This window comes from Aplosporella prunicola (genome assembly GCF_010093885.1).
Source record: "Aplosporella prunicola CBS 121167 unplaced genomic scaffold K452scaffold_17, whole genome shotgun sequence".
Lineage (NCBI taxonomy): Eukaryota > Fungi > Ascomycota > Dothideomycetes > Botryosphaeriales > Aplosporellaceae > Aplosporella > Aplosporella prunicola.
Window position 1 is genome coordinate 252,584 of NW_022983545.1, and position 26,927 is coordinate 279,510.

Consider the following 26,927-nt stretch of genomic DNA (forward strand, 5'->3'; position numbering starts at 1 on the left):
AGCTAGATACACTGTCTACAAGCGTCTGTTTGCTTTGCTGCATGCAAAGCCCCCATACACTCGCGGATTCGAGGTTTGCTGAGATTTTCCGTAGTATTGGCTGGAAGACAACGATGTGCGGGCGACAGCCTCAGCCTCGTAGAATTTTGACCCGCCCCGTGCCGTGGTGGCTACCCGGACGTCATGTACGGAGTACCTACAACAAGAGCTTGGAACAAAGATAGAGAGGAGGCAAAGGTTGCTGGGAGCAACAGTAATTCGATTACGACGACTGATAGGAAAAGAGTTTATCATCCAGCAGCCTCGTTGACGCATGAAGTTTTTCTGGTGGGTGGGTTTGCCGTGTGCTTGCATAATGCCGCCAGTAGCCGAAGGAGTGAAGAACTTTGTCCATAGTCTACGGGATTTGCTCTTGAGCGTGGGCTTTACGATAAGCTCTTGCGAAGAGAGATTGGAGAACATCTACAAGCACCTTGATGAGCCAAAGAAGTTGCCCAGTCCAGTCTCGACATCACGCCAGTCCCGCGTAGTGGATTTGCGGTTCGTTTCCGTACCACAGATGCTCCCCTGAGGCTGTCACGCCACGGTAGACGCCATATCTATCTTCAGTATGCCCCGTTTATTCTTATCTTCAACCATAGAACGCGTAGGCCGTGACAGTCCGTTCTGATTCCAGCAAATCGCACACTGAGCGGTTGTCGCGTCCAGCAAAGGACCCCCCTTCGACCCGGCCGAAAGGCATGGACCAGAACCGCGGATAACTGAAATCACTGCCAGACCTCGTCAAACTCTTGCCTGTCACAAGCCGGTTTGGCTATGTCCCTCGTCGAATCCCTCCGGTCCTCCCAGAACGAGCCTTGCGTCACTGTGCCCGGAAAGAAGAGCCCAGTCCGCCCCATCATCCAAGTCCTGTCACAGACTCACGATCGACCAACGCCGATAAGGAAATCTCCTACGTACGCCTACGACATAACACATGCGATACTTGTTTCTGGGATGAAGAAAAGGCACAAACTGAGGGTTGTTGGATGCGTCTGAGCAAATGAAGAGGCACTGCGTCGGGATGAGTGGTAGTCATCACCACGCAACAAACCATCCTGGGCTTCTCGCTCTGGACGTTATTCCATGGAATACGGACATCCAACCGCCTCTGATCTGACGGCAAGCGTTTGGCAAGACTCTGCTGTCGCTCTCATGCTGATATCACTCTCACGGGGAGCCAACACAGGCAGCGCGGTCGGAACTTAGCACAAGGCGGCGTCAAAACCTAGTTTCGACCGTAGGTACAGACGCAGCAGCGACACCCACTCTACGCGTGTGCTCAAAGCCGCAAAATTCCCACGAGCAACACTCCGAAATTCCAACGTGAAAAAGCACCCCAACTTCCCAAGTGTCAACAAAGCCCCCTATACGGCAATACGCACCGGCCACGACATCCCCGCCGTCTCTAACCGCGCACCCACGCACACCATCCCCAATCCGGACTAGCGCACCAATTCCTCCACACAAAACTCGACGCCGCACGCGCAACTTTCTTCTTTTCCTTCTCCACGCGCCCAACAGACAGTTCATCTCAGCAGCCACGCGCGGCCGGCATTCTGTCGGTCCTCGCATTGGTTTACCTATTGCTGTCTTGCGATTCAGAGGCGCGGAGACGGATGCCATAGGCTGGGGTGCCATAAGAGCTGGCCGCGCATTTTTTACTGTTGCGTGGGCGGTGTCAGAGGGACCCGACATACTACCTACTTCCTCCTACCTTCCTGCTATGTTTGGGTTGGTCGAGGGCTTGTGTAGGTGCGGGGTGAGCTGCTGCGCAGTTTACGCAATGTGTTGCTGCTCGCTGATGACGGCTGCTCGCTGATGACGGCTGCTGATGCGTGAGCTCGAATGGGAAGATGTGCTGCAGGGCGTGAGAAATGTTCTGCGCGCTCTTCCACGCGTAACATACGCATACGCCGACTTGGACGACTGTCAAGCATCCAGCCGCAGCAGCGACCTGTCAGCGCAACGAAACGTGCAACAGACCTGTGCCTGTCCACCTCGCCCAGCGCCCGTTGCATCCTCCTCGGCAGATCGACCGGGAGCGCCATCGCATCCCTCCATCCATCTACAGATCGATCCAACACCCCATCGCATCCACCACACCAAGCATAAGCACACACGCGTACACCTCCCCTCCTCCTTCGCCCTTCTCACCCCTCTAGCACTCCATCTCGTCGTTGTGGCCTTCGTGCCCGTCTCGCCATGCCCTGCCCTGCCCGCCAACCAGGATGATCGCTGAAGCAAGCCACAACACCAGATCCGGGCATGCCCTGCAAGCCGATGAAGTCATAACCGCGTGCATCGCACCACCCATGCACGCGCTGGCGACTGCGATTGCACGCAGAGAGGGTTGAAGGCCTAGCTAGGCCCGGCTCGAAACTTGGAACTGCTCGCGGGTTTCCCATGCGCCGCTGAGGGGGACGCGTGGTATTACGTCCTTCTCTGCTGACTGCTGAGGCGATGGCGGTGGTTTAAAGCCAACTGCGTGAGCTGCTCATCGATGTGCTTACCTCCTCCTTTTCCTTTTTTCTCTCCCTCTTTCTTCCGCTTCGTGTCCGCCTATTTGCGTCCGTCTGTACAACCATCCGTCAATTCGCGTGTCTGCGTCCCTGCCCATCATGTCCACGACCTCGTCCACGCCCAAGTCCACGACTTCCTCCACGTCCAAGCCCGCGACCACCACCGCCGCTTCCAAAGCCAACTCCGTAGCCTCCTCGAAAGACTCGACAGAGCTCAAGCTGGAGAAGCTCGACACGCGCCTCAGAGCGACGTACGCAGACCCCTCTCTGCCCCTCCTACTCCTCCACCCCACTTCTCCCCAACTAACCCTGCTGGCCACCCGTCAGTAACCACAACAACGTCGCCCGCATCGCGAACAGCCACCTCGTATCCGCCGATGACCACCTGCACGTACTGCACTCGCTCAAGACGAACCGTCCCATTGAACGGTTCCCTAGTACGCCAAAGGACATCGCGAAGCTGACGGGTAAGTACTCGCCGAGATGGAGTTGGACAACGGAATTGAGACAAAGGGTGTTTGGGCTGATGATTGTTTTCTTTGTAAGACACGCTCGTGGATGCGATGCTACTCGCGCTCGACGCCGATCGCATGGGAACCAAAGAATCGAAAGCTGAACGGCTGAGGGAGCATATCGGGTTGAGAGCCAATCCTGCTTGAGTGTGAACAGCAAAGCCAGAAGTAACAATAGATGGTTTGAAGAAAAAGATAATCAAGTTGTCCTACTCAGTAATATCTAGTGCTTGCCAAAAGCGAGGGTTGGGCATCGCCTTCCATAAGAAGTGCGCATTTTTTTCTTATTTCCCATCGCGTAGCACACCAAACGCCACCTGATGCGATCAGGAGACGAAGCCCTTTGATACCTGGTGAATGTTTGCCAGACCGGGATTTCAGCTCCGGGGCTCGTCTCCAATATGCTGGGTATACGGGAAGGGAAATAGATTGAAACCGGGGGAAAAAAAGGTAATGTTGATAGTGATCGTAGGTAACTTGTTCTCGTCAAAAGACAGACGTCATACTCGACACTTGTCTCGAGGAACTCGGAATGGTTTTGGACTATCTCTGACCGTTGTTCATGTTGGGCATGGCAGGCATCGGCGGCGGCTCTTCGTCATCCTCATCATCCAGTTCTTCCGGGTGCCTGTTCAATGTTAGAAAACTTTCCTTGGTTCAACCAGCTGCAGCGTAACATACCCAAGCAAACTCTTGACATCCTTCATTTCATAATGCTTCTTCCGCATTTGCTCAAACTGGCGATGCTTCTCCTTTTCCTCGACCGTCATATCAGCGGTTTCCTCGCCATGTCTACCTCCGTCCTCGATAGTCTCAGGGTCCACGAGAACACGCTTCTCGCCATCAGGAGTCATTTGGTGTTCAAGGCGTTCCATTTCAGGCGATCCAAGGTCAAAGTCTGGAATTTCGTCCTCCTTCACCGGCTTCTGCTGAGGCTTGGCCTTGTCAAGCTCGTCCACCATCAGATCCTCCGCGTTCAGCGCGGTCAGCTCTTCCTCGTCTTCGGTCGGGTCATATTGCTTCGCAAAAGGCGTCTTGGGCTCCGTGATCTTCATGGTGCTGTCCCGCTGTTGTTCAGCGAGATAGAGATTCGCCTCATCCCACCTCAGGCGGGGACTGTTCTCATCGGCCTGAGAGTGGCTGGGCGTGCCAGACTGGCGCCTAGAGGGAGGGCCGCGCGCGTTGGAAGACGAACGACGGTGTCCAGCATTGATCTGGGTGTTTTGCAGGACAATTTCTTTCTCGGACAACTCGCGACCGAAGGTAGGCCTCTCGACGGACGGCGCCCTCTGCAAGGGCGCAGCCTCGGGCGAAGTGGCAGTGAAGGAAGGGTTCTTCAAGATGCCTTGCGAAGGGTTAGCGACGGTTCAGCGACGGGAAAGTGCGGTGTGCATACCCTTGGGGCGGTCGGCATGGTGCTGCGGAGGGGAGTGGAGCACCTGGCTGGTGGGAGAATGCTGCGTCATGGTTGCTAGAAGTCTTGGAGGGTGGCGTGGTCGTGGGCGTGGGCGTGGAGGGACAAGCGGCTTTGGAAGAGTGCACGATGGCAAAGATGGCGATCGAAGCGTGTGGAGTCAGGGAGTTGAGGTGGCAGGCTGGTCAAGGCGGTGATGGTGCTCAAGTCGTGGTCGTTGCCGGGTGAGACAGCAGCTGTCCCCCCACCAAAAGCGATTGTTTGCGACCCAATGACGTAGCGATATGCAGCGGCAATCACGGCTGAGCAGATGGAAGTGGAAACACAGTACGGCAAGGCCTTTTTCTTTTCCCATGGGAATGCGCGCGCGCCGGCCTAAATACTCCGGCAGACGGCGCGCATCAGCTCACTTTCCGTCACGCCGTCTGCGCTTCACCGAATGTCTTGGCATGTACAGAGACCCTGTTCCTACTCTACGCCACCAGCCACCACCTCTGCCAGCTGCCTTGTCCAAACAAGTCCCTCACCCCGCCCGCCAGCACCTATATGATCAGTCAGTTTGCCCGCCTCGACCTCCAGCGACGCTGTGACCGGGGGCTGCCTTGCTCAGACTGTGCCTTTGACCTCATGCACGACCAGACGAGCGGCTGTGCTGCTAGTTGGATTACCAGAGCGTGAAATGTCCATCATGCCATGTGTGTGTGCGGGAGAGGAAATCGGCCGACTCACACTACTCGAAGTGTTAGGGCTGGCGTGGCGCAGCTCGCGGTGAGGAGTTGCACCCCCAGCCCTTGCAGTTTGGTCAGCCGTCTCCGATGCGACATCGTCGATCGGAAGAGAGCGATCCAGTCGGCAGCTGCTGTGGCTGCCATGCGCAGAAAGGTATGTCCCGTCTTTCAGGTCGTCACCGCATCATGGGAGCGCGCCCGAAGGGGCCCTCGTGATGACGGTTTTAAAGCGGGTTTACGTACTCTCGACACACGCATCGGAGTCGCCAGCCGAGTAGAGCAGACATGTCGGGCTGGCGATGATTTGAGTTGGTGGTCTTGGTTTGGAGAAGAAGAAGAAGTGTCGCGTTCGCCAGGAACAGAGATTTTTAAGCCTGCCCGATTTCTTGGCGCGCAAGGACAGCCGCAAAACGTAGCGTCGCGAATCGACATCTTTCCCGCAATCTCCATCACCAGCACACCCACCTGCACCTTCTATCTAGCATCCCACTACCGCCACACCACCTACCCATCCGCCGACAACGCTAATCCACCCTCCCGCCGCGCTTGATACCCTGCCATACTCTCTTGATCCTCCCGTTGACCATCTAGCTCGTCTATTTACTTGCTATATTCCCAGCCCACGCGACAAAGCTCCGCCCTGCCCCCCCGGTCTTCGAACAGCCCGTCGCCCGACCGCCCGCCTCCCTCCAGCTCCTCGGCACCGCTTCGACTAGATTTTCAATGGACCGGGACAGGGAGAACCTATGGACTCGCCGCTCAAAGTGAGCTTCCCTTTTCTCTGCGCACCCCAATTGCCTTCTGCCCGCTGCACTTCAAAGCCGCCATGCTGATCTCTGTCTCCTGCAGCACCTCCAAGCTCTCCCTCTCCATGAACCCGTCCGAGCACAACGAAACCAAGAGCGAGCATCCTCCCCGGACCCGCTTTAGTGGTGGGACGTCATCCCACGGAGGAAGATCCAATCCGTTCAACGCCATCCCGCCGTTAACCACGGGCAACATAGCATCGCCTACTTCCGGGGCATCTACTGCCTTTGGCTTGGGCTCCGGTGCGTTTGCTTCCTTTGGTTCCGCCACCAAAACGCCCAAGACACCCGGTACCGCCTTCGACTTTGGCAAAGTTGCCGCCGGTGCTGCCGCCTCGCCTTCAACACCTGGACCTAAAGGAGATAGGCCATCGGGCAGAACTGTGGCAGCGACTCCCGGGAAACCCGTGTCTCAAGCGGCGGCGGAAGGGACCGCGTCATCTGGAGAACTCAGCTGGGACGTGCCGGCGCCGCTTAAGTACACCTGGGTCATCTGGTACCGCCCCCCGACGTCCAAGAACTCGGATTATGAGAAGTCGACGGTCAAGATGCTGCGCATGTCTACGGCGCAGGACTTTGTCCGCGTCTACCGTCACTTGAAGCGTCCATCAATGCTCCCTACGGTCTCCGACTATCATTTCTTCAAAGAGGGCATTCGACCGGTGTGGGAGGACGAGGAGAACAAGAAGGGCGGAAAGTGGATCATGCGCCTCAAAAAGGGCGTTGCTGATCGGTACTGGGAGAATTTGCTCTTGGCACTGATTGGCAATGAGTTCATGGAGGCTGGCGAAGAGGTCTGCGGCGCTGTGGTCAGCGTTAGGAGTGGTGAAGATGTTTTTAGTGTCTGGACCAAGAACGACGGCGGTCGTAATGTCAAGATACGGTACGTGATGTCCAGCTCCCTCTGCCTCGGCCATTACTAACGACCCCGCAGGGAGACAATCAAGCGTGTTCTCTCGCTACCGCCAGACACGCGCATTGAGTGGAAGAGCCACGACGACAGCATCGCCCAGCGGACAGTCCTCGACCAACAACGCCAAGAGAAGGCCCAACAGCACCAGCACGACAGACGCCGGACGAACGCTGTGCCAGAAGAATCCACGCCGCAGAAGGAAAAGCACTCCGCTTCATGATTGCATATTGATTCTCATATCCCCCTAGGGCGGTCTGTTACATGCATTGTAAGGGTGTGGAGTGATCACTGGGTTTTAGCGTCTTTGGTTTCACGGCATTGTGCTTCTCTGGGTTCACTTCACGTAGCAAGAGGCCGCGGTGCAGCGCGCATCTTGCAATCTGTATTCTAGTACCTAGCGGGCAGATCAGCCGAGTGCTTGCGCCCTTGGAGCGTTTTATGGCCATGGGTCTCCCGGTCTTTGTAGCTTTACGCGCTGGTCGTATACCCTTGTCGGAACACACGCGAACCTCCGCCACCGGCGAGACGGCGCACTTCAGCAAGGGCTCGAATTGTAGGATGTAATGTTTTGAGAAAGCGGCGCGACGCGCAGAGGACGATGCGCCTCCGGAAATGGCAGTGCGCATGGGTGCTTTTGTCGCGAACGATTGTGCTTCTCAGATGGCGTTGGCCGTGCTTCCTAACGTCACCGCGCCCAGCGGGGGACAAAGTAACTACCCTCCAGTTCTGGCAACCCATCACTGCGGAAAATGGAAACTACAACTCGTGAAATCTTGACAGCACTCGCCGCTCGCCCCAGCAGGCCGTTTCCCTAGGACGCGACCCAGAACACTCTGTCGAGGACTTGGCACCGCAATGATCGCATCGAGCTTCCAGAGCATCAAGAGCGCAGCCCAGTCCTTCTTCACCTCTTCCCCTTCTTCGCAGGAACCTAAGAGAGCTGAAGCACCTCCCCAGGTCAGTGAGCCACTGAGTTATCCGGAATTCTGCTGTTTGCACCTCTGCGACATCGCAACATAGCTAACCGCTTCACATGCAGACGGAGGATGCTCTCACACACCTCAACACTACCCACCGATTGCGACCCGCGCCCGAAGACATCTAGTACGCTCGACTCTCCGCAGAGACTGCTCTCAAACACAAGCTCACGCGCCATTGTCAGTCCCCCGCGCGCCGCTACCAGTCGCGAACAAAAGCTCCAGGACGGACACTTGACCTACCACGATACTAGGTACCGTTACGCCAGACAAGGGTTTTGCGCGGTACATTGCTGAGCTCGGTGCAGGAAATACTCGGATGCTTCATCCATAAACAGACTCGGCGCATCGCCGTTCGACACCATGTCTAAGGTATGTGTTAAACGGTGCCCAACAGCGCAGGTACTCCAACCAACTGATTATTTTATAGCCTCGTACATCTGGAGCTTTCAGGCCGGTCAACACGATGGATCAGCCAAGCGCTTACTCCTCTCGCGCCGATCACCACCGGTCGCATCAACCCCACTACGGCAAGCAAGCACGCGGACCATACAAGGGACTCCAGCTTAGAGGTACAACTGGCGATAACGTTAGGCGTGAAAGCCACAGAGACTTGTTCGAGACGGCGGACGACCAAAGAACTCCCAAAAAAAAGAGAAAGCTTGATCACCCGGTGCCTGCAGGTCATTCTCGCTCTAGCCCAGTAGAGGTAGACCTCACCAATGACGATCACTCAACTACAAAAAGAGCTTCAAGTGTTGGCAGAGTGCCTCATGCAAGCAATCATTTCTTTAAGCAATTTTCGGAAGAAAGGCCTCGTCCGAGTTTCTTTGAGCTCAGTGAGTTCCAGTCCGTGGAAGAAAGAATGAAACCATCAAGGATTACGAGCTCTCAAGAATCCCATCAAAATGGCGTCACGAAAGATCATCCACGGTCGCAGAACCCTACGACTCATTCCAAAAATTTAAAGAGCTTCTCCACGCCTACTAGAGCGCATGATGAGTCAGCACCGCCACCTTCAAACACCCACAGAAGCGATGTGTTTGAGCCACCCTATCAGACTTTTGGTGCGGATGATGAAAAAAGTCGATCCGCAACAAAGAGAATCGGCGAAATTTTGCATCCTTTGACAGACTCTCAGCCTATCTCATTTGGAAAACGTAACGTTGACATTGGCGCATTCGATCCTAAAGGGGTCAAACCGGGAAAAGCTCTGCGGATGCCGAAATCCACAGAAATCAAAGAAAGCGACGATGAGGTACAACTCACTTCGCCATGGAATCTTAAAGCTTCCGAAGGAAAGCGCATCGATACGCTGGCAAAAGGATCTGCTGGAATTGGCCCCGAATCATTTGCTCACATACCAGAGCGAGCTCAAGGATCAAACAATGGCAAATCCAGGTTGAACTTTAAAGGAAACAAGACAAGGGTGCAACCCCAGCCTCAGCAAACGGCCCGCTATATTTGGGAATTAAAGCGATTGGTGATTCCTGGCGATGTTCTCAAAGGCCCGGGCTTGAGTCTTATAGCAGATCTTAGGACATCCACATACGTCGCATATAACGATGACGGGCCCATACTGCAGGGTAGTGGCAAGCTGGAAATCGACCCCAAAAAGATCAACAGCTTGACATACAGCAATCCTTGCCCCACGAGGTTCCAGATTCTAGGCTCATCAACGGCCACGGAAGGCAAATATCAACGTAATATTGAATTTGCTCACGAGATTCATGGCAAAAAGTTTCTCGAAGCTTTGGAAGAAGACACAAAACACACCCTGAAATCCCACTCGAAGTCTCCGGAAGAAATGGAAAGAATCCTTGCGCGCGATCTACCACTTTATGTGCCAAAGCAGACAGCAGACTATGGTGGTGAAGAGCTCGCTTTGCTTGAGGCGCGCCAGAGACGACGCCTAAGCCAGATTCCTGATCGCGGCCATGAATCACACGGGCACAATCACAGAAACCAGCGCAAGCTGGTGTCGCAGCTTGGAATCTCCGATCCGTCCGTCCCTACAACGAGGACTTCAAGAATATCCAATACTAACGAAAGTTCTATGCCCAACGGTCCAGAGGCATTCAACCCCCCCGCAAACAGATCTACACGTTCTAGAAACCGACCAGACAACATAGCGATTGAGCATGATCAGCATTCTCCAGAACCTGAGAGATATTCGGAGAAGTACGGGTTTGGAACTCCCTGGAGTCATCCTGTAGTGTATCCGCCAACTGGACGGCGCAGGGGAACCATCCTTTTTGAAGACATGCTCCGTCTCAACGACGGTGAGTTCCTGAACGACAGTATTATAGCGTTCTATATGACTTGGGCAGCAATCCAAGCGGAGACTCAAGGTCTACCAAAAGAAAAGGTCTATTACTTCAACACCTATTTCTACACCGCTTTGACTCAAACCACGAAAAGGGGCATCAACTACGCCGCTGTGCAGCGTTGGACGGCCAAGTTCGACCTTTTCAGTTATGATTATGTGGTTATCCCGGTCAATGAGGAGAATCACTGGTATCTGGCAATCGTCTGCAACATGTCCAACATCAACAAAACATCACAGCAGCGAGTAGAGCAGGACCAGCCGGAACAGGATGATGCCGAAAGCTTGGCTGCACGGGTCAAGAAAGTTTTAAAATCAGACGATACATCACCAGCTACGGAGCAAAACACGACAGAGGCCATGGATATCGATGCCCCAAGCCCGTCCAATGCTGATCATGACATACCATCAGCGAATCATAGCGACATCGACGGTCAAAAACAAATGATTTCCCTCGAGAAACAACCTAACGATGTTAGAGGTCATTCTGCACCCATTAATGTGGAGGAGCCCCAGGGCGATGACTGCTCAGTCAACGTTGCCATGGCTTCACAATCGGCAAAGAGTAGCCCCACCAATAAAAAAGGCCACAAAAGAAAAAGGACAATGCCACCTGGACGGTTGTATGCGCTGAACGAACCGGTCATCGTTATTCTCGACTCCCTTGGGTTTCCACATGGAAAAACAGCGCGTCATTTGAAGGAATATCTGGTTGAGGAAGGAAAGTCAAAACATGGCCTTTCCTTTGGAGTTGAGGATATCAAGGCCATGCATTCATCAAAGTTTATACCGCAGCAATCCAATTACTGCGACTGTGGCGTCTTCCTACTTGGCTATTTCAAGAAATTCCTTGAGGACCCGGACAGTTTTATCCGAAAAATTCTGACAAAAGAAATGTCTGTTGAAACAGACTGGCCAGACATGGATCCCAGCAAACTTAGGATTGATATCATCGAACTCCTCAAAGGCATCGAAAAGGAGCAGACGCATCAACGACGGGAGGAGAAAAAGCGACGCTTGGCAGTGAAGGATGCAAAACAACCCAAATCTTCCCCACAGGAACCCGAAGAGCCTCAGACGAACCCCAGACAGCCGACGCCTCCTTCAAGGAGAGTAAGCCCGGAGATATGGATGAAGAGTCCAACAAAGCGGGGATCCGCCGAGGCTTCTGAACGTAAGGAGGCAAGATCCTCGATTGAGAGTGACCGAAAAGGCAAACAGGTTGCTGAGGATGCGGAGATGCTATTGGAAGCCCAAGATGAGCCTCCAATCGAAATTCCAGACAGCCAACCCCAAGCAGAGCAGGAGGCCCGCGAAGCGCAAGACGCTTGGCGAGAGGAGGAACCGAGACAGCAAAAGCTGCGGGAGGCATCACCAAAGAAGCACCACTATGGAACCCACGAGGTCTTTGAGATTGAAGAATCTCAAGAGTGACGGACGACAGATTTCAAGAACGTGCAAAGGCTATCTCGGTTCACTGGCAGACAGGACAGTATTTCGGAGATGCCACGGCCATGCATGGGTTGCAAAGGGAAAAGGATGGATGCCGGGTATCATAAGTACATTATTGCTTTCTTTCCCTTCCCATCATTATTTTATCTGCTTCTGCTTCACTTGCTCCTTATCGATGCATAGCCGCCGGAGAGTGCATAACCTTCTGGAGTACATTCGGCAGAAAGGGAACGGGGTGGGAGACTTTTTTTCTTTTACTTCTTCTTCTTCTCTTCCTGAATGTGTGGCCAGTTGACGAGGTGTGGTCGATCTCATAGCATGGGGCGGTAATGGAGTTTTGGGCGCGCGATCATAGATGGGTCATGGTTTGTTGCTTAGGGGTTTCAGCCGGGTCTAATGCTTCCAGTGCTCCTTTTGTCTAACTTGTTGCTGTTGCTGCTCGCCCGTGAACGCGTCTGTGGATTTTGTTGTCTTATTCGTGGAGACTTTGCGGCCATACGCATTGTCGGCGTTGATACATACATATAACGCGCGTGTGTACAAAGACCTCTCCAAGCCCACCCACGTATTGCCAGGACCGGAAGTATGCACAGCATGCCGTTCCATCTGGACAAGTACCCTTAGCAAAACGCAACAAGGATGCGTTCGATAGTTCGTTGACACCACCCGAGCAATTAAGAAACGCCAAACCGAACCCCTACAACCTCAATCACAACCATAGCAGCAGCAAACCTCACCACTCACTCAATATTACTCATCACAACTACGCCTTCACGACCACTATAACAAGCCCCAAAGCGCAAGACTGCTTCCCCCGAGCTCGAAGCTTGAAGTCAACCATCCCGGGACTGCGAACAGGGTTTCTTACTTTGTTAAGATTGTAATACATAAACTACATAGCGGAGCAGGCGCTTCGTCTCTCCCTTTCTGACTTTGGTTTTAGGTGTTGCGCTGGACAGTTTGTTCAGCCTTTACCTGTGGGCTTTTTGGGTGCGGTTTGGTTGTGCGCTAGGCTGGCTGGTTGGGTGTGCTACGCTTGTGGGGTGGGCAACTTGCTGCGTGGATGTGGGTGGCTTTGGGTTTGCGGGTGGGTATGCTGTAGGTTGGGAGGGTGGAGATAGGAGTAGGAGGGTATGGAGATAGGCTGTGTGTACATGCGGGTTTGTTATTATTATGAGGTGAGTAGAGTAGCTCTGGTGTAGTTGGTATAGCAATTTTGTGGTCGAGCTGATATATATATGTATATTCCTTGCGGCATTGAATATAATTTATCATATATGATATACTCTCTGTCTGGTTTATGTTTGGCTTTTACTGTAAGTCTAAAGTATGTCCATGCATAGTTAGGTCTTGAAGCCTTTAGCTTGCTGTCTGAGCCTCGAGAAGACGCAGTCACAATACCTTCACGCGAAGTAGACTTTGACGGCAACCCTTGGGGATGCAATGGGAGTTAGTTCGGGCGAGCTCATTCATCACTTACTCATAGTCCCAATAAACAAAATGGTATCTTTTCATGTTATCGCATTAGCATTTTGCTCGTCACAGGTTTGCACGAAAGCAAGTGAGACCAACCAATCCAACCAACGCCTAAACCCTCTCCCGTGTCCCCGGCCGGTCGCCATCCCGCACCAGCAGGGAGACATTGAGCGACTGGATCTTGCTGCTTCAGGCTGCACCGTGGTGGCCCAATCTTCCCCGACAAAGTGTTCCAGCGTCCAGCGGCGCGCCTAGTACCGGTAGCGGGTCGAGTAGTCCTTCGGCGAGACGACGAGACCCCGACCCTTCTTCGCGCCGCGGTAGATCGTCTCGATGATATCGATGAGCTCCTGCTTGTCCTCGAGCACCCAGTTGAGCTTGTTGTTGTTGCCCGTGCCGAAATCGCACATCATGTGCTTGTTGCGGAAGAAGAACATTATCGTGACCGGGTCGTAGAGTTCGTACATCTGCTTGAAGTCGGGCACTTGGTCCAGGTCGCAGACGTAGATGACGGCAAAGTTCTTGACGCGGTCGGCGATGCGGTACAGCACCTCGTCTTGGCGCATGCAGTCTGGGTCCCTGTTTCGGCGTTAGCTGTGCTGAGGCTTGTTGTTTCGGGAGTGTCGCGTACCAGTCACGACCGAAGCGGATGACGACCAGGCGGTCTTCCTCGGACATGATGGCCTGGTCGACGTGCCAGCCGGTGACAAGGTGGGGAAGGACGACGGAACCCATAGCTGTAGGTGGTACTATCGGTTTATTTGGGCGTGCGCGAGAGGTTTTGGTATGGGCGTTGGAACAGTCAAGCAGCGCGGACAGAATGTGGTGAAGTGGACGCGGACGAGTGACGTTCGGAACCGCTTTCTGGTTTCTTCTATGTGACTACCTATTTCGGTTAGCGCCACCCATCTCCGGCGCGGCCACCAGTCGGGTCGTGGCCTTGTGCAGCTACAGCGTCGTCGACTTCTGTGTAGGTAGAGGTTAGCGCTAGAAGTAGGTAGGTATACCCGGGTATCCGGCATATTGTCTTGTCCCTGCGCACACGAAGCCATTGCCAAGCAGCGCCGAGAGCCGCAACCAAAACCAAAACACGTACCAGCATACTCCTCGTTGGCGCCCCTGCCGACCCAACGCCCAATCTTCTCCCGTACAAACTCGTCAAAGTCCCATTCCTCGTCCTCCAGCTTGTGCTTGCCAGCGATCCACACATACGTCTCGACCTCGACCTCCTCGCCCGTCTCCTTGGTGTCATGGTGCGCGACGCCCGCGGCATCAATCCCGCCGTCTGCGGCCAGAACCTTCACGCGCACGCGCTCCCGCTTGTACTCGCTGCCCTCGAACAGATCGAGCCGCCATATGTCGCCGTCCGTCAGGCCGGTTACGAAGGTCCCACGCACGCAGGCTGCGGGATCGACGTCCGGTAGGATGGCGGGGTAGTCGGCGAAGCGGACTTTATGTCGGCGGTATGAGGGGAGCAAGGCGGGGCGCGCGGTGAGAAGCGATTTTTGGAAGTCATTGGGAGTAGGGGTGCCGTGGCATACTCGGTGGAGGACGGCGGGCGCCATCAGGGTGCCTGTGGTAGATGGCGGGGTTAGACAGGCGGGGGCTGATGGTTTGGGGCATTGGCGAGTACCGTAGAAGAAGGCCTTGTGATCGCCCATGTTGGAGGAGCTGTTCGAGTAAGTGATTGAGGGAAGAGAGCAATGACGCCTGCCGCTATGGAGATTAGGCTGGAGATAAGGACAACACGCGCTAACGCATCAGCCTTACCCGCAATCGCGTCGCTAGTGCACGCGAAGAGTCCCAACCTTTCTCGCTGTCTCCTGGCGACCGTGCCTTTCGTCCCTGGCTTCAGGCATTGGCTCATCGTGTCCTTCGCTCTCCCAGCCGAGACATGATATAGAGTTGCGCTGCTGTCGACATCGCCCCTCACACGCTTCCCTGGCTTTCCGGTGCATATGCCCCTCATCGATTATCTTTCCCAATACTTCTCAGCGGAGGCCGGCATCATGGGGTTCTTCTCCGCTGCGATCAAGAGCATCGCTCCTATATTGTACGATCCTCCTCTCTGCGACGACACTGAGCAGTGGCTGACTGGCTATACAGCATCATGACCTCGCCCGTCACCTCCTATGCCGACCAGATCTACTCTATCCATAAGAACCGCTCCTCGGGCGGTTTTTCCCTCGACATCCCTCTGATCATGCTGTTGGCTTCGATATTGAAGTAAGAGCCTTCGCGCGAAGACGCATACATCCAGAGCGCAGACACTGACGGCGCACGGCAGGATCTTCTACTGGTTCGGCGCGCACTTTGCGCTGTCGCTCCTCACGCAAGCCATTCTCATGATCATCATGCAGTGCCTGCTGCTGCACGTCGCGCTGACGCACCGGCCGCCGTCGGCGGCGCATCACACGCCGTTTGCGCCGGCTCCCGCGCCGCGCCCCTACAATTTCTGGCAGTGGCGCCCGCACCGCACCTACTGGGTCTTCCTGGCCTACTTCACCGGCGGCCTCTTCGTCCTGCACATTCTGATCTCGCCGACTTCCTCGTTCCCCGCCTACACCAACATGCTCGGATACCTGGGCCTGGCGATCGAGGCCACGCTTCCGCTGCCGCAGATCATGACGAACCAGCGCAGTAGGAGCACCAAGGGTTTCAGGCCTAGCGTGCTGCTGAACTGGCTGGTCGGTGACGTGTTTAAGATGGCCTTCTTCTTCCTCAGCGGTGACGGAGAGGTGCCCTGGGCGTTCAAGTTCTGTGGTCTGTTGCAGGCTTGCTGCGACGCTTATCTGGGTGTACAGTGGTGGATGTTTGGAAATGGGCCTTTGGAACCAACTGGGACATTGGCAAAGGAGATCAACATCCCCCTACGGGATATTTAATCTGACTCTGTTGGGGCGGAGAATTCTCTACGGAGAAGCTGTAGGGAATCGGGTTGAGAGCTGGGATTGGGGTAATTAGAAGACTGGGGAAGAGAAACCGTTATAGAGAAGGGAATCTGGGAGTATAGATTGGGGCAGCAATAAAACCGGAATAGGTACGCAGCGCATCCATCCAATAGAGTTCAGTATATATTCGATCTTTCTAGACTGCTTCATTCTTATATTGTCAGCGCTGTACAGACATGAACGTCAAATGCGACAGGTACTACAAAGCCGCAGAGCTATACAAAAACGGCACTGGATCTGCATCCCCACAAGCGAAACATGCGCCAGTGATGTTGATCCTGCTTCGGCGTGGTGCATCTCTGGTCCAAGTGCAAGACGCTAGCTGCGCTGTCAGAACAGTCACAACAGCAAGAGAACGAATCATTTGCAAGACAATCAACGCATCAGCAGCAAAGACAGGCAAAGCATATTTAAGACGACCCCGTCCATCAACTTAATCCATATAGATCAACAAGGTCTACCTTACCCTATACGGCTACGCGTCAAGAACATCAAACAGCACCCCCAGCGATCCTCCACACAAGAACAGCATCAACCCGCATCTGCATCACCACCCGTAACAGCTCCCCTCCAGGCGAGCAAAGCCGCGCGAGCCAACAGCGCCCTCGATAGCAACAACGATCTCGCCGCCACCGCTCCATCCAATACCGCCCCACTTATAGCGCCGTCAGTGCTTTTGCATGCTGCGGGACGGGCCGCCGCAGCAGTCTCGAGACGCGCAAGCCCGGATGCGCGGATGCGCTGCCCCGTTGCTGTTGCGGCGGTGCACTCGCTAGGCGGCAGCGGTGCTCCAGTACCCACTCACTCGCCCTCTTTCTCTCTCGCTCTCTCGCCCTCTCGCCCTCTCGTTAAAAAAATGCAATTTTTTCTGTTTTCGAGCCGGTGTAGGAGCGCCAGCGCCAGGCTGGCTTGGGAATGAGATGGGGGGAAGGTAATCGTGCGTGCGTGCGTGATTGGGGGGATGTATCTTTCGTCGTCCAGTGAGAGTGGGTCAAGGCGCAACGCGCAACGCGCATGCACTCATTCAGCTCTTTCTCTCTCTCTCTCTCAGCCTCGCGCCGCAAGGCAGAAGTCGGAGTCTTTTTATTTTTCAGCTGACAAGGGGTGCTGCGCCGCTAGCTAGGTAGCTCGGGCGCGCCGGGAGCGCGAGAAGCCAATCGCGATGCGGCGGCGCTCTGGGCGCAGCTGTTGGTAGCCTTCGCCCTTCCCTGCCAGGCGGTGCGCCGCGGCTGCGATTCAGAACTTCGCGCCCCAGGAATGCCGCGGCGCGGTCCAGGACGGGCGCGCCGGTGCCTGCTCTGCGTGTTTAGCGGGCGCGGGGCTGGGCGTCCGGTGGAAGTGGAACCAGCTGCCTCGAGATGCGCTCTGCCGCTGGATATCGCCTGTGGAGCATTCGTGGTGGTGCTCCTGGTGTGCATTGTGGCTGGACGAGGGCAGGCCTGCGATGGGTTGCGCGAAGGTGAACTGGTGGTTCAGGATCGAGGTGGCCATGGTGCTTTGTTCGTTTGCGTGTGTTTGGGGTAGAGTTTTAGATTTTGAGCGCTTTCTTGCTGATGGGTGTCAGTAGCAATGGGCAGGCAGCAGCAATTTATGTGCCTTTGGGCTAGGGCTCTGAAGAGACACTTCAGGTATGGTTTCCATGGACAGACCGCGTGATTATGCGTTAGTACCAAAGTAGCAGCACCGTGGTGTGATGTGGGGGTTCTGTAATCCTCAAACCTGGTTCCTATTTTCCTTGACGTCGATTTGGAGGGGTTTTGATGCGGAGCGAGTCCCGTTACCGCTTTGGGAATCGTGAGGGGTTTAGACGTTTGCCCTGGACCAATGAGCAAGCGGACGATTAGCGCCTAACTTTGAGTCCCGCGGAATGCGCGCTCAGAGCAACAAACGGGACTCCGGTTATCCTGTAACAGGGTAGCAAAAAACCTTGGAATTTGGCTCCCACACTTGCGCATTTTCGCCTCGTGGCTTACTGTTGATGCATAAGCGGCAGCGGCGGTTATGGTGCATCCAGGCACAGGCTACAGCCTCAAAATTCTGACAACCCTTGCTTCGAGGCCCCAGATTATACAGTTATCAACACAACGTCAGCGGATTACCGTTTGCAGCCGGACGTTCCTGTGTCAACGCTGCGGTCAACACGCTCAACCAAAGCCAAGGCTCAGCTTCACATGCGAAAAAATCACGGCCGCAGACTTCTTCAGCTCCTGCATTCACTGTGCCGACAAATTAGGGTCTCCACTTTGCCGGACTTGGTGGTGTTTTGGGGAGAGGAGGAAATTACGCCTGCTAGATGGCAGCGTCGGTATCGCCGCGGCGGCTCGCGAAAGATGAAACTGCCGTGCCTGAGGAAACCGTGGCCCGGATACGACCGTCTGGTTCTTCGAGTTTAATGAATGGCAAGAAATACCGATGTCATTGCGGTGGTGGGATATAAGAATCTGTGGTACGTCGATTGGCTGACCGTGGTCTCGTGACGGGCATAACCGGAGCGCGACGCGATGGTACTTAGGTTAGGTACACGCCTCTCTGAATTGAGCTTGCTGCCGTTGGTGCTGCCCAACGGCTGTGGCTCCTTCCGTGGGTGAGTCTCGGATGGCAGAGAGTGATGGTGGAACAAACTCCCATTCTAGATGCGCAGGCGTCGTGGGCAGCGACAGGCAGATTGCGTCCAGGCGAGCGGAGTGATCCTTTCGCCCCGTCTGCAGGCTGTACAGGCGGGCAATAATTCAACACTGCCATGGTTGCGTTGCTAGAGGGGTTTGTGCGATTTTCTCCGACTGAACAGGCAGCGTCAGGCAATGACGGAGGGGAGAAATCTACGAGTAGAAGCTTGCAGAATTCCAAACCGAAGCCTCTTAACCAAACACACAGCACTGGTGCTGAGAGCCAAAGGACATGGCCACCATATGCGATGATGATCATCCCATGTGGAGACGGGGTGTCCAATGACGACGACGCTTGACCTCTTGGATCAGGGAGGGACGAAGCAGAGTCGCGCGGTCCGTAGGCCACGGTGGCCCCAGTGGCTCAAGATCTGGCTCTCTCGGCACGAGACACTCAAGTTCCGTGGAGGTTGATGAATCGCAGGCCGGCTTCGGCGACACTCGGACAAGGCAAGAGGGGACCCCCCCGAAAAATCTGATAAGATCAGGTCCATCGCCCTCGACATCTCCAGACACCATCACCGCCCAATCAATGATGGCCTGCAAGAAGCTCGACATTGCGCCGGCTCCGAGCCCAGCTTGCGGTCATGCTTCGACCACCTCTCCCTTCGCCATTCCCTCTCCCCAATCCGAAGGCTCCGCCTCCCCCCTCAATGCCGGCTCGCCTGCCGCACCCTCGTCCGCTGGCCCGTCAACCCCCATCGCTCTCGCTCCCACTCCCGGCCCTTCTGCTTATATCACGCCCGCCATGAGCCAGGGACCTTGCGGCAACAACTATGTCATTCCTCCGCGCCCAAAGCCCGGTCGCAAGCCTGCCACCGACGACCCACCCTCCAAGCGGAAGCAGCAGAACCGTGAGGCTCAGCGGGCCTTCCGCCAGCGGAAGACGCAGAAGATGGAAGAGACCAACCGCGACCTGCAGATTGCCTGTGAAGCACGCAAGCAAGAGTCCGAAGCTCATCAGCGGGAAGTCGCCAACCTCAATGGCATCCTGGCCGAGGAGAGAGTTCGCTCCGAGGGTCTGAAGCAAAAGGTCGATCAATTGACATCTGATAACGACAACCTGCGTCGCGACTTTGCTCAGGTGCAGGAGCGACTGCTCAAGCTAGAGCGTGATGCTGAGCTCCAACGACGGCTACCACCTCAGGACCAGCTCACGCCACCGGCATGGCGGGGCGAGCTAGACGAACCCTCGGCCATCTCGGCCCCAACCTCTGACTCTCGGCCTGATGTAAATGTGTCTTCCGGCACAACTTCCGTACCTCAGGGGGCCATCACGCTTCCACCACTCGTGCGGTCCGAGACGTCTGCACCGAAGGATGGTTGCGGCAAGTGCGCGGACAATGGCGACTGTCCCTGTGTCGACTCCTTGGTCGACTTTGGGGCCCCTGCCCGGCCTCTGCCACCTGCCCGTGATGTCATCAAGGACTCGCAGCCTTCACGCATGGAGCCCGAGCAGAACTACGAGGAGATGGAGATGGACTTCACGTATCTTTCCAAGCGCCCTGGCCCCAGCAGCCGTCCGTCCGCCATGGAGCCGCCTTGCAAGCCCGGTACTTGTGATGCCTGTATGAAGGATCCACTTCAGAAACGCTTCTGCGAAACCCTTGCAAGGGAGCGGCCTTTCAACCGTTCCTTTGTCACTCGTCAAGCCTCCTTTACTAGTTCCAAGGGTGATGATGAGGGACAACATTCGGTCAAGCGTCAACGTCTCAACGGCACCCAGAGCCCTACGATCGATTGCGGTGAAGCATACCAGCGGTTTTTTCGTAACTCGAACCTTCCTGTAGACCAAGAACACCCTGCCTGGATGAAGGAACTCATCACGCTGCCGCCGAGCAAGTCCGATGCCATTCGCCTGCAGCAGTTGCAAGACCAACAGGCCCAACAAGCAAGGGAGAAGAGACACATGTCTGCCTACGAGCTGGACATGGCATCTGTCCTCAATGTCCTCAAGGCTGCTGACAAGCGCCACAGTACTGACATCTCCGCGTCGGAAGCATTGCGTCAGGACAGCATCACCGGTAACAGCAGCGGCCATAGCAGCACACCCAGTGCCAATAGCAGCAACGAGAACGACGTAACGAGCGGTCGAAATCTCGGTGAGGATACCGCGGCGCGTAACGAAATCCCCGGCTAATTAAGTGACCTTTTGTTGATGCAGAGCTGCGAGCACCACCTCCCAGCACCAACAACCCATCCATCAACAGGAGTGACATGGTGATCCTGCCATCACTTATCCACCGGCCATCAGCCGGGCGCAAGCACTCGCTGCAGGACTCCCTCAAAAGCTCCACCACCCCCTCCACTCCGACCACGGAGCATCCCCCCTTTGTCCAACATCGGAGGAACAGCCTGGCGTTCATCATCAACGAGAGCGGCCCGTCGCCCAGCGTGCCGGGCTCACCGGCGATGATGGCACCTGCCATTGAGGCTTAGGATGTTTGGAAGGGTGTCACAGCGTTGCTGGATCAGCACCCTGTTATCACCGATATCGGGTTCCGTCACATCTGCACACCGGCGCTTTCGGTGGTAATGCCTGGCTAGAGCGTTCGGATGGAGATGGAAACGTGGAAGCGTAGGCATTCGAGAGGAAGATCTTCCTTTTGAACCTGAATAAGTATCCCCAGCGGGTTAGTCTGGTCTTATACGGTAGTACCCGTCGTCGTTGCCGTTGTTCTTCTCTTCTCTTTTTCACGTCACGCGCGGGGTCACGCACCCCGTGTTTCAATACCCCGCTCTGCTTTACTCAAGCTTTGCTGTTTTTTCTTCCTTGCCTGCTTTCCTTTGCTTTGCTTTGCTCTGCTCTGCTCTGCTTTTAGTACTGCACATTCGACAGCGGCCTCGTTGCCTCGCTTGCACTGTTCGCAGCCGTATCGTACCGACATGGTTGCCGGACACTGCCGTTCGGGCGCGAGTCTGCCGTCGCAGCACATATTCCGCCACAGCAGGTTACGGTCATGTGGCTAGGACGTTGTTATGTTTTTCTTTTTAGGTTCACCTTGATAGTTGATAGTTGATAGTTACGAGTTTCTTTGCCGGGTGCGCGTAGAGGGATAGATGTGCGTTGGAGAGAAATAGGGCGCGGGCTTTTTGTGCGCTTTCGGTCGCTTCTAGCTTCTGCGCGGTTGGGGGGTCTTGTGGTTGGTTGGGTGAGGGGGGATGGGGGTTGTGTTGCCTAGGTATGTAGATGATGCTGTAATGGATGGATCGCTCGTTTGCCTGCTGTTGTTGATGGCTGTGTGTGTGTGTCTTGTTTGAGTATGCTGTATGGTGCTGCGGTGTCTGAGCGGCGTGGGCTTTCGCTATTCCTGGACGCTTTGTTGGTTCTTAAAAGGTGTGTTTGGGCGTCGGGCTTTGCGGTATTAGATCGATATCTCTGGTGTGTACTGCAGGAGGTAAGCCATTAGAACTGCGCCGGCATGGTCTTGTGATGGACGCGCAAATGGAAATGTTGTAATATTGTTAAGATGAGGCTGGGGTGAATGAGAGCTTCGTGGTCGACTGAGGCGTGTCTGGCGAAGTTGGGTAGACGCTGCTCGCTATGCTTCCTTCGGTGTATGCGGTAAGGATATCAGGGTTTTGTGCATCTGAGGCTTGGTGGTTGTCGTGGAGTTGTGTTCTTTTTTGTGGTGCTGATGCGATTGCGAGAGGGCTGCTTAAGTTGGTAGTTAGCCTCGATTATCATTCAGTCAAGGAAAATCTAAATTTTCAGTTAGAACTGCAAAATATGCGGGCGTGTTTGATTTTCGTCGTCGGTATTCGCGAGGCTATCTGCGATATGCTGTTGTTTGTGGTTTCATTCTGGTCAAACAAGTTATAAGATCACAGAGTGTGAACGGGACCCTGCCATACACTAACGGGGAGGCTTTGAGTGCTATAATATGGCTTTGGCCCTGGTCCTAACGGACCTGGGAGGAGAGAGGTTACCGGGCTGTGATAATGACAGCATGCAGGGCGCCGGGCTGTGGCGATGACAGTATGCAGGGCACATCATCTCCTGAAGCCTCTCCTTTTCATACCGAAGTGTCTTGGTGCCCACACCCCCTTTTTATGCCTCTCCAGATTGTCAACCCACCGCCTGGGTATATTGCTTTTTCTCTATTTCGATCCCGGTATATTTTCCGGGACGGCACGAAGCGAGAACACCTGATTGCCGTCCCCAACGTGTATATAGACCTGCCAGAACCCCCTTTTTATGAGTCAGACAGCTCTGTAAGCGTTTTTGGGGTCCGAGAATATCCAGTCGAACTTTCTTGTCTATGTTCACTGGTTGAAGAAGATACCCATCGATTTTAGATACGGCTTTGTCGAGTCGGATTTACTGAGAGACAGTGCATCATGTTGCACTTCTCCAACGTGGGGTTCTTGGTGCTCCGTGAAAGTGCTTGAAAGGTCAACAAGCAGCTTTGTTTGAAACTGTTTTTTGTTGGTCCGAGATAGTGGGACATTTGGAGAGCTCGTCAGTAAACACAAACAACGTGAGTGAAATCGGAAACTCTGTCATTGCTAAGAGACTTACCAGTTGTTCCAGGGATTTGATTTTTTGATAAATGGTTGTTCCTTTCATGACCGAGATAAATCGAGTAGCCTGACGAACACCTCGGGTGGCTTCTGGCTGCCCCTGAATAAGCGAGACGGGCAGTGGAAACCACATAACAGGCTTCTTGCGACAAGAACTGGAAAGTCGAACACCCTGGTTGACACTGTTTTTCTTTGGCGCGACAGTGCTTGTAGGCATCAAAAGATTGTCAAAGATGTGAAGATAGAGCCAGGTTCGAAAAGGCAGGAAGTCAGTGCAGGAATTAGGACGTCGCGAGCTCTTCATTAGAGGTGAAGAAAGACTAATGGAACTTTCTCTTGTCTTGTCGGCTCTTTAGATGGGGAAGGGCCTCGATGAGCATCTGCTTAACCCCTGGGTTAAGTGGTGTCCTTTCTCTCGACTATCATTACAGTGTCTCAACAGCCTACGAGGTGATATATAGTGAAGATTCGCCTGCTTCGTGTGAATAGCTCCGTTTTTAGTGTTGTAAACTCTTATCATAAGTTTCTTCCATAGATGCCACTGAGTGTTTCAGAGGTGACGCTGTTCTATGATGTTGCGATTATCAATCACTGAAGAACTCACTGTGCCCCTTTGTGGCATTTCTTCCGTATACCGAAGCGAACACGGAAAACAAAGTAAAAGTCAACAAAGAGCTTCCTGAAACGTCGGACAGAATCTGCTTTGGGCTTATGCTTACATTTTTTCGGGCAGCCATGCATTGATCGCGCGATTCCAGAGCACAAATTTAAGACAACCTTCGGCGGGACGCGTTCCGTGAACGCCATATGACTTCTCAACATTTTTGTTCGAGGATATCTAACCTCTTTTGTTCCATCAACCGAGTAGATGGGTAGAGCTTTGTTGTCCACGCCCTGGGTGGCCCGCCTTAAGACGCCTCTTCGAGGCACGTACGCATGAACGCAGATCAATGACGGGAGAAATTTCGCACCAATTAGCGATCATAAGTTGGACAAGAAAGTCGCCGAATCTGCTCCGTTGGGAGCGGCGTGAGCCCACCTTATTCTTATGTTTTATGATAGAAGTTGGCTGTAGTTTCGGCATGTTATCCCGAGTCACGAGTTAACTGCTCTAAACGGGTAAGACCTATTACTAGGACAACACTATAGGGCCTCTGCTTGGAGTGGACATATAGAATGAAAACGTTATGCGGGGAACTTTGAGACGCGTGTTATTCAGTATCCATTGCCTTGTCCGCCCGACTGTCCGTTCATTAGAACGTGGGCTGGCGGTTGATGAAACAGAGCCTTGTTGGCAGATCCACATAGCCGCCTTGGCTGGAAGCCCGGCAAATGGCGGTGTTATCTGTAGCTGGTTATTTCCGTGTCCGACTGCTTTGGTTGGCTTGCATATCCGGATATGTTAAAACCGATGGACACAACAACAAGGCCCCACATTTAAGGTACTATCACGGAAGACCTTCTCATGGAATTCATTCAAGTCTAGATAAGTGCTGAGGAATTTCATCTAAGACAACTTAAGTGGACCTCCTGAAAAGAAAGTATGTAGCTTCCCCGTACAGGCATAAGTATTTTCATCTATGATAGCGAGAAGGTCCTCCCGAATGGCCATGTATCTTGGCATTTACCTCATTTGCTCGTGCCACGAGATGACATGCAGATCAGTTCGAATCCATTGATTACCCGGCATCTCTCAACGCCTCATGGGCTGTCAGCTTTGCCAACCTGCCAGTCCGATGTTGGAGCTCTCCCTTATGCGCTCGCCACGCAGCAGCTCTGTTACAGTAGCCATGAAAGCCATATTCTGTCAGATTGTATGCATGAATATGCAGAGAATCGTATGATTCCGTGCATAGTGGCTTTAATAATAACCGTGGCAGCATGCGCCGGGCCTCGACAAGGGAAATTTGGTCACAAACGTAGCTCGTGTCACTTTCAAGCCACGCCTGCTCACATGTCGTTGATCATACATTCAGTGGACATGCGGACTTAGCCGGCCACTGGGCTGGAGCCGATGTTGCTGTCGACATCCGCGTTAGCCGCAGCTCCCGCAACGATATCAAGGGGAGTCGGTGAAAGCAGTAAAAGTTGTGCGTAAAAGCATCTCATACTTCAGCCGCTTGAGCAAGTTTTCATGCTGCAGGGAGCTTAAGGGAAAAGCAAATAAGGACCTGCGTCGGTGGGCCACAGCACCAATCGGCACTTCTTCTTCATCCCCTAACCGATTACCAAAGGCGTGGATTGCCAAGGAAACACGGCATATGTGAATAATTACGTATCGGTGGCGATATATGGCTTTAGTGGGCGGCCAATGACCCCATGGATATGCGAGAAGGCCACCATGGGATTCACTCTGGAGACTTTTCTATAGCTAGATTACTTGTTGTTGATTAATTACTCACTTGCTATGTACTACAATCAGATAGCAACCTTCCAGTGAGGCATTCACCCCCCTTTTGGTATGCGGCACAGTTTTGACGTTGCAGTGTTGTAGCATTCTGATTGCACGAGCCAACTCTCACCTCAGCCTGTCGTCACGTAGCAATACTTGATCAGCAGCTCACTGAGTGAGTGGATACCAGTGGCGATATAGGATCGGCTTTTGTCCTATCATCTTGCTATAGTTCTTAACGAGTGTTATGAGATATCAAAGAAGCACGTTACAGGGTAATTGGATATTTGGAACGACATCCCTTTGAAGAGAGAGACCCCATAGACTCTCGTTTTGTAGGCTTTTATCCAATCATTTTTGAACAGATATGCTTTGATATCTCGTTGAGTTTTGCTCGATCAAGCATACCCCTTCTGAACATTTCTCTTATTGGCCGTTGATACTTCATTCTGATTGGTACAACATACAAGTTCGAAGTGAAGCAGTAGAATGCAAATTATATGTACCGATTAAGGTGATATGCTGATTGTAATCCCTGGGAGAATTAGTCCTACTCTAACTCTGCAGAGTGTGTGGGGGTTTCCCTTCTCGTCTCAAGACAAGTATCGGAAACCCAACAGTCTGGAACACGCTAATTGCCGCATATACGCATGCCCGAAGGCTAGCGTGATGATATTAGAGCCAGTCAAATAAGGACAGCTACGACTTATGGCGCTCATTGATCAGTGTTAACCTCGGAAGCGCCACGACTAGGGACATGCAGAGAGTGTTCCATAAAAACATACAGCACATACACGCACGCCCAGTAGCTAGCGTAAAGATATGCAAGCTGCTGCAACAGGGGGTGAACGCAGCTTGGAATACTCAGCCATTGGTGATCGTCTCGGAAAACACTATCCACTTAGTATTTGGTGGCGGCAGGATTATGGTACGACAGATATTCTTGCGTGATCTCTGCTAATCATCGGCTGCGATATGATATTTTTCGCTTGTAAGATCTTTACGCTAACGGACTGACGCAGGTATCTGCAACTGCGAACCAAAAGAGAGGGAGATGGCTGCATTGGCATCTCGCTATTTTTAAGCGAGATATTCTACGGAAGCAAAGACTAATCTACTTGACACTTTGAGTGTTATCGTGTTAGAGGAACAACGTCTTCTGAATTATTCTGCGTTTAAGTATATTGTAGTTGATATGTCTAAATTGTTTTTTTTTTTTTTTTTTTTTT

General features: G+C 53.7%; 13 protein-coding genes across 13 annotated transcripts; 7 read left to right on the top strand and 6 right to left on the bottom strand.

Moving 5' to 3' along the window:
- Positions 1-548: 548 nt before the first annotated feature.
- Positions 549-1,258, top strand: K452DRAFT_288962 (uncharacterized protein). The gene is made up of 2 exons (XM_033540757.1): positions 549-1,161; positions 1,220-1,258. Exon 1 carries the CDS (start codon positions 817-819, stop codon positions 1,036-1,038), a length of 222 nt encoding a protein of 73 aa, XP_033395905.1. The 5' UTR covers positions 549-816; the 3' UTR covers positions 1,039-1,161; positions 1,220-1,258.
- On the bottom strand, positions 1,150-1,854 carry K452DRAFT_52585 (uncharacterized protein). The gene has a single exon (XM_033546792.1). The coding sequence runs from the start codon at positions 1,735-1,737 to the stop codon at positions 1,261-1,263; it is 477 nt and encodes a 158-aa protein (XP_033395906.1). The 5' UTR covers positions 1,738-1,854; the 3' UTR covers positions 1,150-1,260.
- An 806-nt stretch (positions 1,855-2,660) lies between these two features.
- K452DRAFT_299580 (uncharacterized protein) lies at positions 2,661-3,220 on the top strand (the record flags this gene model as incomplete). Its single annotated transcript, XM_033542243.1, has 3 exons — positions 2,661-2,812; positions 2,889-3,028; positions 3,108-3,220. 3 exons carry the CDS (start codon positions 2,661-2,663, stop codon positions 3,218-3,220), a joined length of 405 nt encoding a protein of 134 aa, XP_033395907.1.
- A 396-nt stretch (positions 3,221-3,616) lies between these two features.
- Positions 3,617-4,539, bottom strand: K452DRAFT_327609 (uncharacterized protein; the record flags this gene model as incomplete). The annotated part of the gene is made up of 3 exons (XM_033544930.1): positions 3,617-3,701; positions 3,755-4,418; positions 4,470-4,539. 3 exons carry the CDS (start codon positions 4,537-4,539, stop codon positions 3,617-3,619), a joined length of 819 nt encoding a protein of 272 aa, XP_033395908.1.
- Positions 4,540-5,011: 472 nt separating this feature from the next.
- On the top strand, positions 5,012-5,903 carry K452DRAFT_52560 (uncharacterized protein). Its single transcript, XM_033546791.1, has one exon. The coding sequence runs from the start codon at positions 5,181-5,183 to the stop codon at positions 5,763-5,765; it is 585 nt and encodes a 194-aa protein (XP_033395909.1). The 5' UTR covers positions 5,012-5,180; the 3' UTR covers positions 5,766-5,903.
- On the top strand, positions 5,616-7,514 carry K452DRAFT_252881 (uncharacterized protein). Its single transcript, XM_033538264.1, has 3 exons — positions 5,616-5,979; positions 6,065-6,904; positions 6,956-7,514. The coding sequence occupies exons 1-3, from the start codon at positions 5,939-5,941 to the stop codon at positions 7,152-7,154; spliced, it is 1,080 nt and encodes a 359-aa protein (XP_033395910.1). The 5' UTR covers positions 5,616-5,938; the 3' UTR covers positions 7,155-7,514.
- Positions 7,515-7,631: 117 nt separating this feature from the next.
- Positions 7,632-11,877, top strand: K452DRAFT_52644 (uncharacterized protein). The gene is made up of 4 exons (XM_033546793.1): positions 7,632-7,891; positions 7,974-8,165; positions 8,220-8,283; positions 8,342-11,877. Exons 2-4 carry the CDS (start codon positions 7,981-7,983, stop codon positions 11,669-11,671), a joined length of 3,579 nt encoding a protein of 1,192 aa, XP_033395911.1. The 5' UTR covers positions 7,632-7,891; positions 7,974-7,980; the 3' UTR covers positions 11,672-11,877.
- Positions 11,878-13,416: 1,539 nt separating this feature from the next.
- Positions 13,417-13,900, bottom strand: K452DRAFT_230935 (uncharacterized protein; the record flags this gene model as incomplete). Its single annotated transcript, XM_033537128.1, has 2 exons — positions 13,417-13,744; positions 13,797-13,900. The coding sequence occupies 2 exons, from the start codon at positions 13,898-13,900 to the stop codon at positions 13,417-13,419; spliced, it is 432 nt and encodes a 143-aa protein (XP_033395912.1).
- Positions 13,901-14,060: 160 nt separating this feature from the next.
- K452DRAFT_273808 (uncharacterized protein) lies at positions 14,061-14,826 on the bottom strand (the record flags this gene model as incomplete). Its single annotated transcript, XM_033539162.1, has 2 exons — positions 14,061-14,152; positions 14,256-14,826. 2 exons carry the CDS (start codon positions 14,824-14,826, stop codon positions 14,061-14,063), a joined length of 663 nt encoding a protein of 220 aa, XP_033395913.1.
- A 348-nt stretch (positions 14,827-15,174) lies between these two features.
- On the top strand, positions 15,175-16,050 carry K452DRAFT_230986 (uncharacterized protein; the record flags this gene model as incomplete). Its single annotated transcript, XM_033537131.1, has 3 exons — positions 15,175-15,218; positions 15,272-15,391; positions 15,453-16,050. The coding sequence occupies 3 exons, from the start codon at positions 15,175-15,177 to the stop codon at positions 16,048-16,050; spliced, it is 762 nt and encodes a 253-aa protein (XP_033395914.1).
- A 1,083-nt stretch (positions 16,051-17,133) lies between these two features.
- K452DRAFT_52651 (uncharacterized protein) lies at positions 17,134-17,826 on the bottom strand. Its single transcript, XM_033546794.1, has one exon. It carries the CDS (start codon positions 17,532-17,534, stop codon positions 17,232-17,234), a length of 303 nt encoding a protein of 100 aa, XP_033395915.1. The 5' UTR covers positions 17,535-17,826; the 3' UTR covers positions 17,134-17,231.
- Positions 17,827-18,395: 569 nt separating this feature from the next.
- Positions 18,396-19,175, bottom strand: K452DRAFT_52679 (uncharacterized protein). Its single transcript, XM_033546795.1, has one exon. It carries the CDS (start codon positions 19,039-19,041, stop codon positions 18,625-18,627), a length of 417 nt encoding a protein of 138 aa, XP_033395916.1. The 5' UTR covers positions 19,042-19,175; the 3' UTR covers positions 18,396-18,624.
- A 107-nt stretch (positions 19,176-19,282) lies between these two features.
- K452DRAFT_52692 (uncharacterized protein) lies at positions 19,283-21,208 on the top strand. The gene has a single exon (XM_033546796.1). It carries the CDS (start codon positions 19,315-19,317, stop codon positions 20,920-20,922), a length of 1,608 nt encoding a protein of 535 aa, XP_033395917.1. The 5' UTR covers positions 19,283-19,314; the 3' UTR covers positions 20,923-21,208.
- The last annotated feature ends 5,719 nt before the right edge of the window (positions 21,209-26,927 follow it).

Excerpts from the sequence above, each read along its gene's own strand:
- K452DRAFT_288962 (XM_033540757.1), top strand. The coding sequence starts at position 817 with ATGTCCCTCGTCGAATCCCTCCGGTCCTCCCAGAACGAGCCTTGCGTC.
- K452DRAFT_52585 (XM_033546792.1), bottom strand. The coding sequence starts at position 1,737 with ATGTCGGGTCCCTCTGACACCGCCCACGCAACAGTAAAAAATGCGCGG.
- K452DRAFT_52560 (XM_033546791.1), top strand. The coding sequence starts at position 5,181 with ATGTGTGTGTGCGGGAGAGGAAATCGGCCGACTCACACTACTCGAAGT.
- K452DRAFT_252881 (XM_033538264.1), top strand. The coding sequence starts at position 5,939 with ATGGACCGGGACAGGGAGAACCTATGGACTCGCCGCTCAAA. Across the intron at positions 5,980-6,064 it reads CTATGGACTCGCCGCTCAAA|CACCTCCAAGCTCTCCCTCT; the intron begins GTGAGCTTCCCT and ends TGTCTCCTGCAG. Across the intron at positions 6,905-6,955 it reads GGTCGTAATGTCAAGATACG|GGAGACAATCAAGCGTGTTC; the intron begins GTACGTGATGTC and ends ACGACCCCGCAG.
- K452DRAFT_52644 (XM_033546793.1), top strand. The coding sequence starts at position 7,981 with ATGCTCTCACACACCTCAACACTACCCACCGATTGCGACCCGCGCCCG. Across the intron at positions 8,166-8,219 it reads TTGACCTACCACGATACTAG|GAAATACTCGGATGCTTCAT; the intron begins GTACCGTTACGC and ends AGCTCGGTGCAG. Across the intron at positions 8,284-8,341 it reads CGTTCGACACCATGTCTAAG|CCTCGTACATCTGGAGCTTT; the intron begins GTATGTGTTAAA and ends ATTATTTTATAG.
- K452DRAFT_52651 (XM_033546794.1), bottom strand. The coding sequence starts at position 17,534 with ATGCACACCAGGAGCACCACCACGAATGCTCCACAGGCGATATCCAGC.
- K452DRAFT_52679 (XM_033546795.1), bottom strand. The coding sequence starts at position 19,041 with ATGATCATCATCGCATATGGTGGCCATGTCCTTTGGCTCTCAGCACCA.
- K452DRAFT_52692 (XM_033546796.1), top strand. The coding sequence starts at position 19,315 with ATGATGGCCTGCAAGAAGCTCGACATTGCGCCGGCTCCGAGCCCAGCT.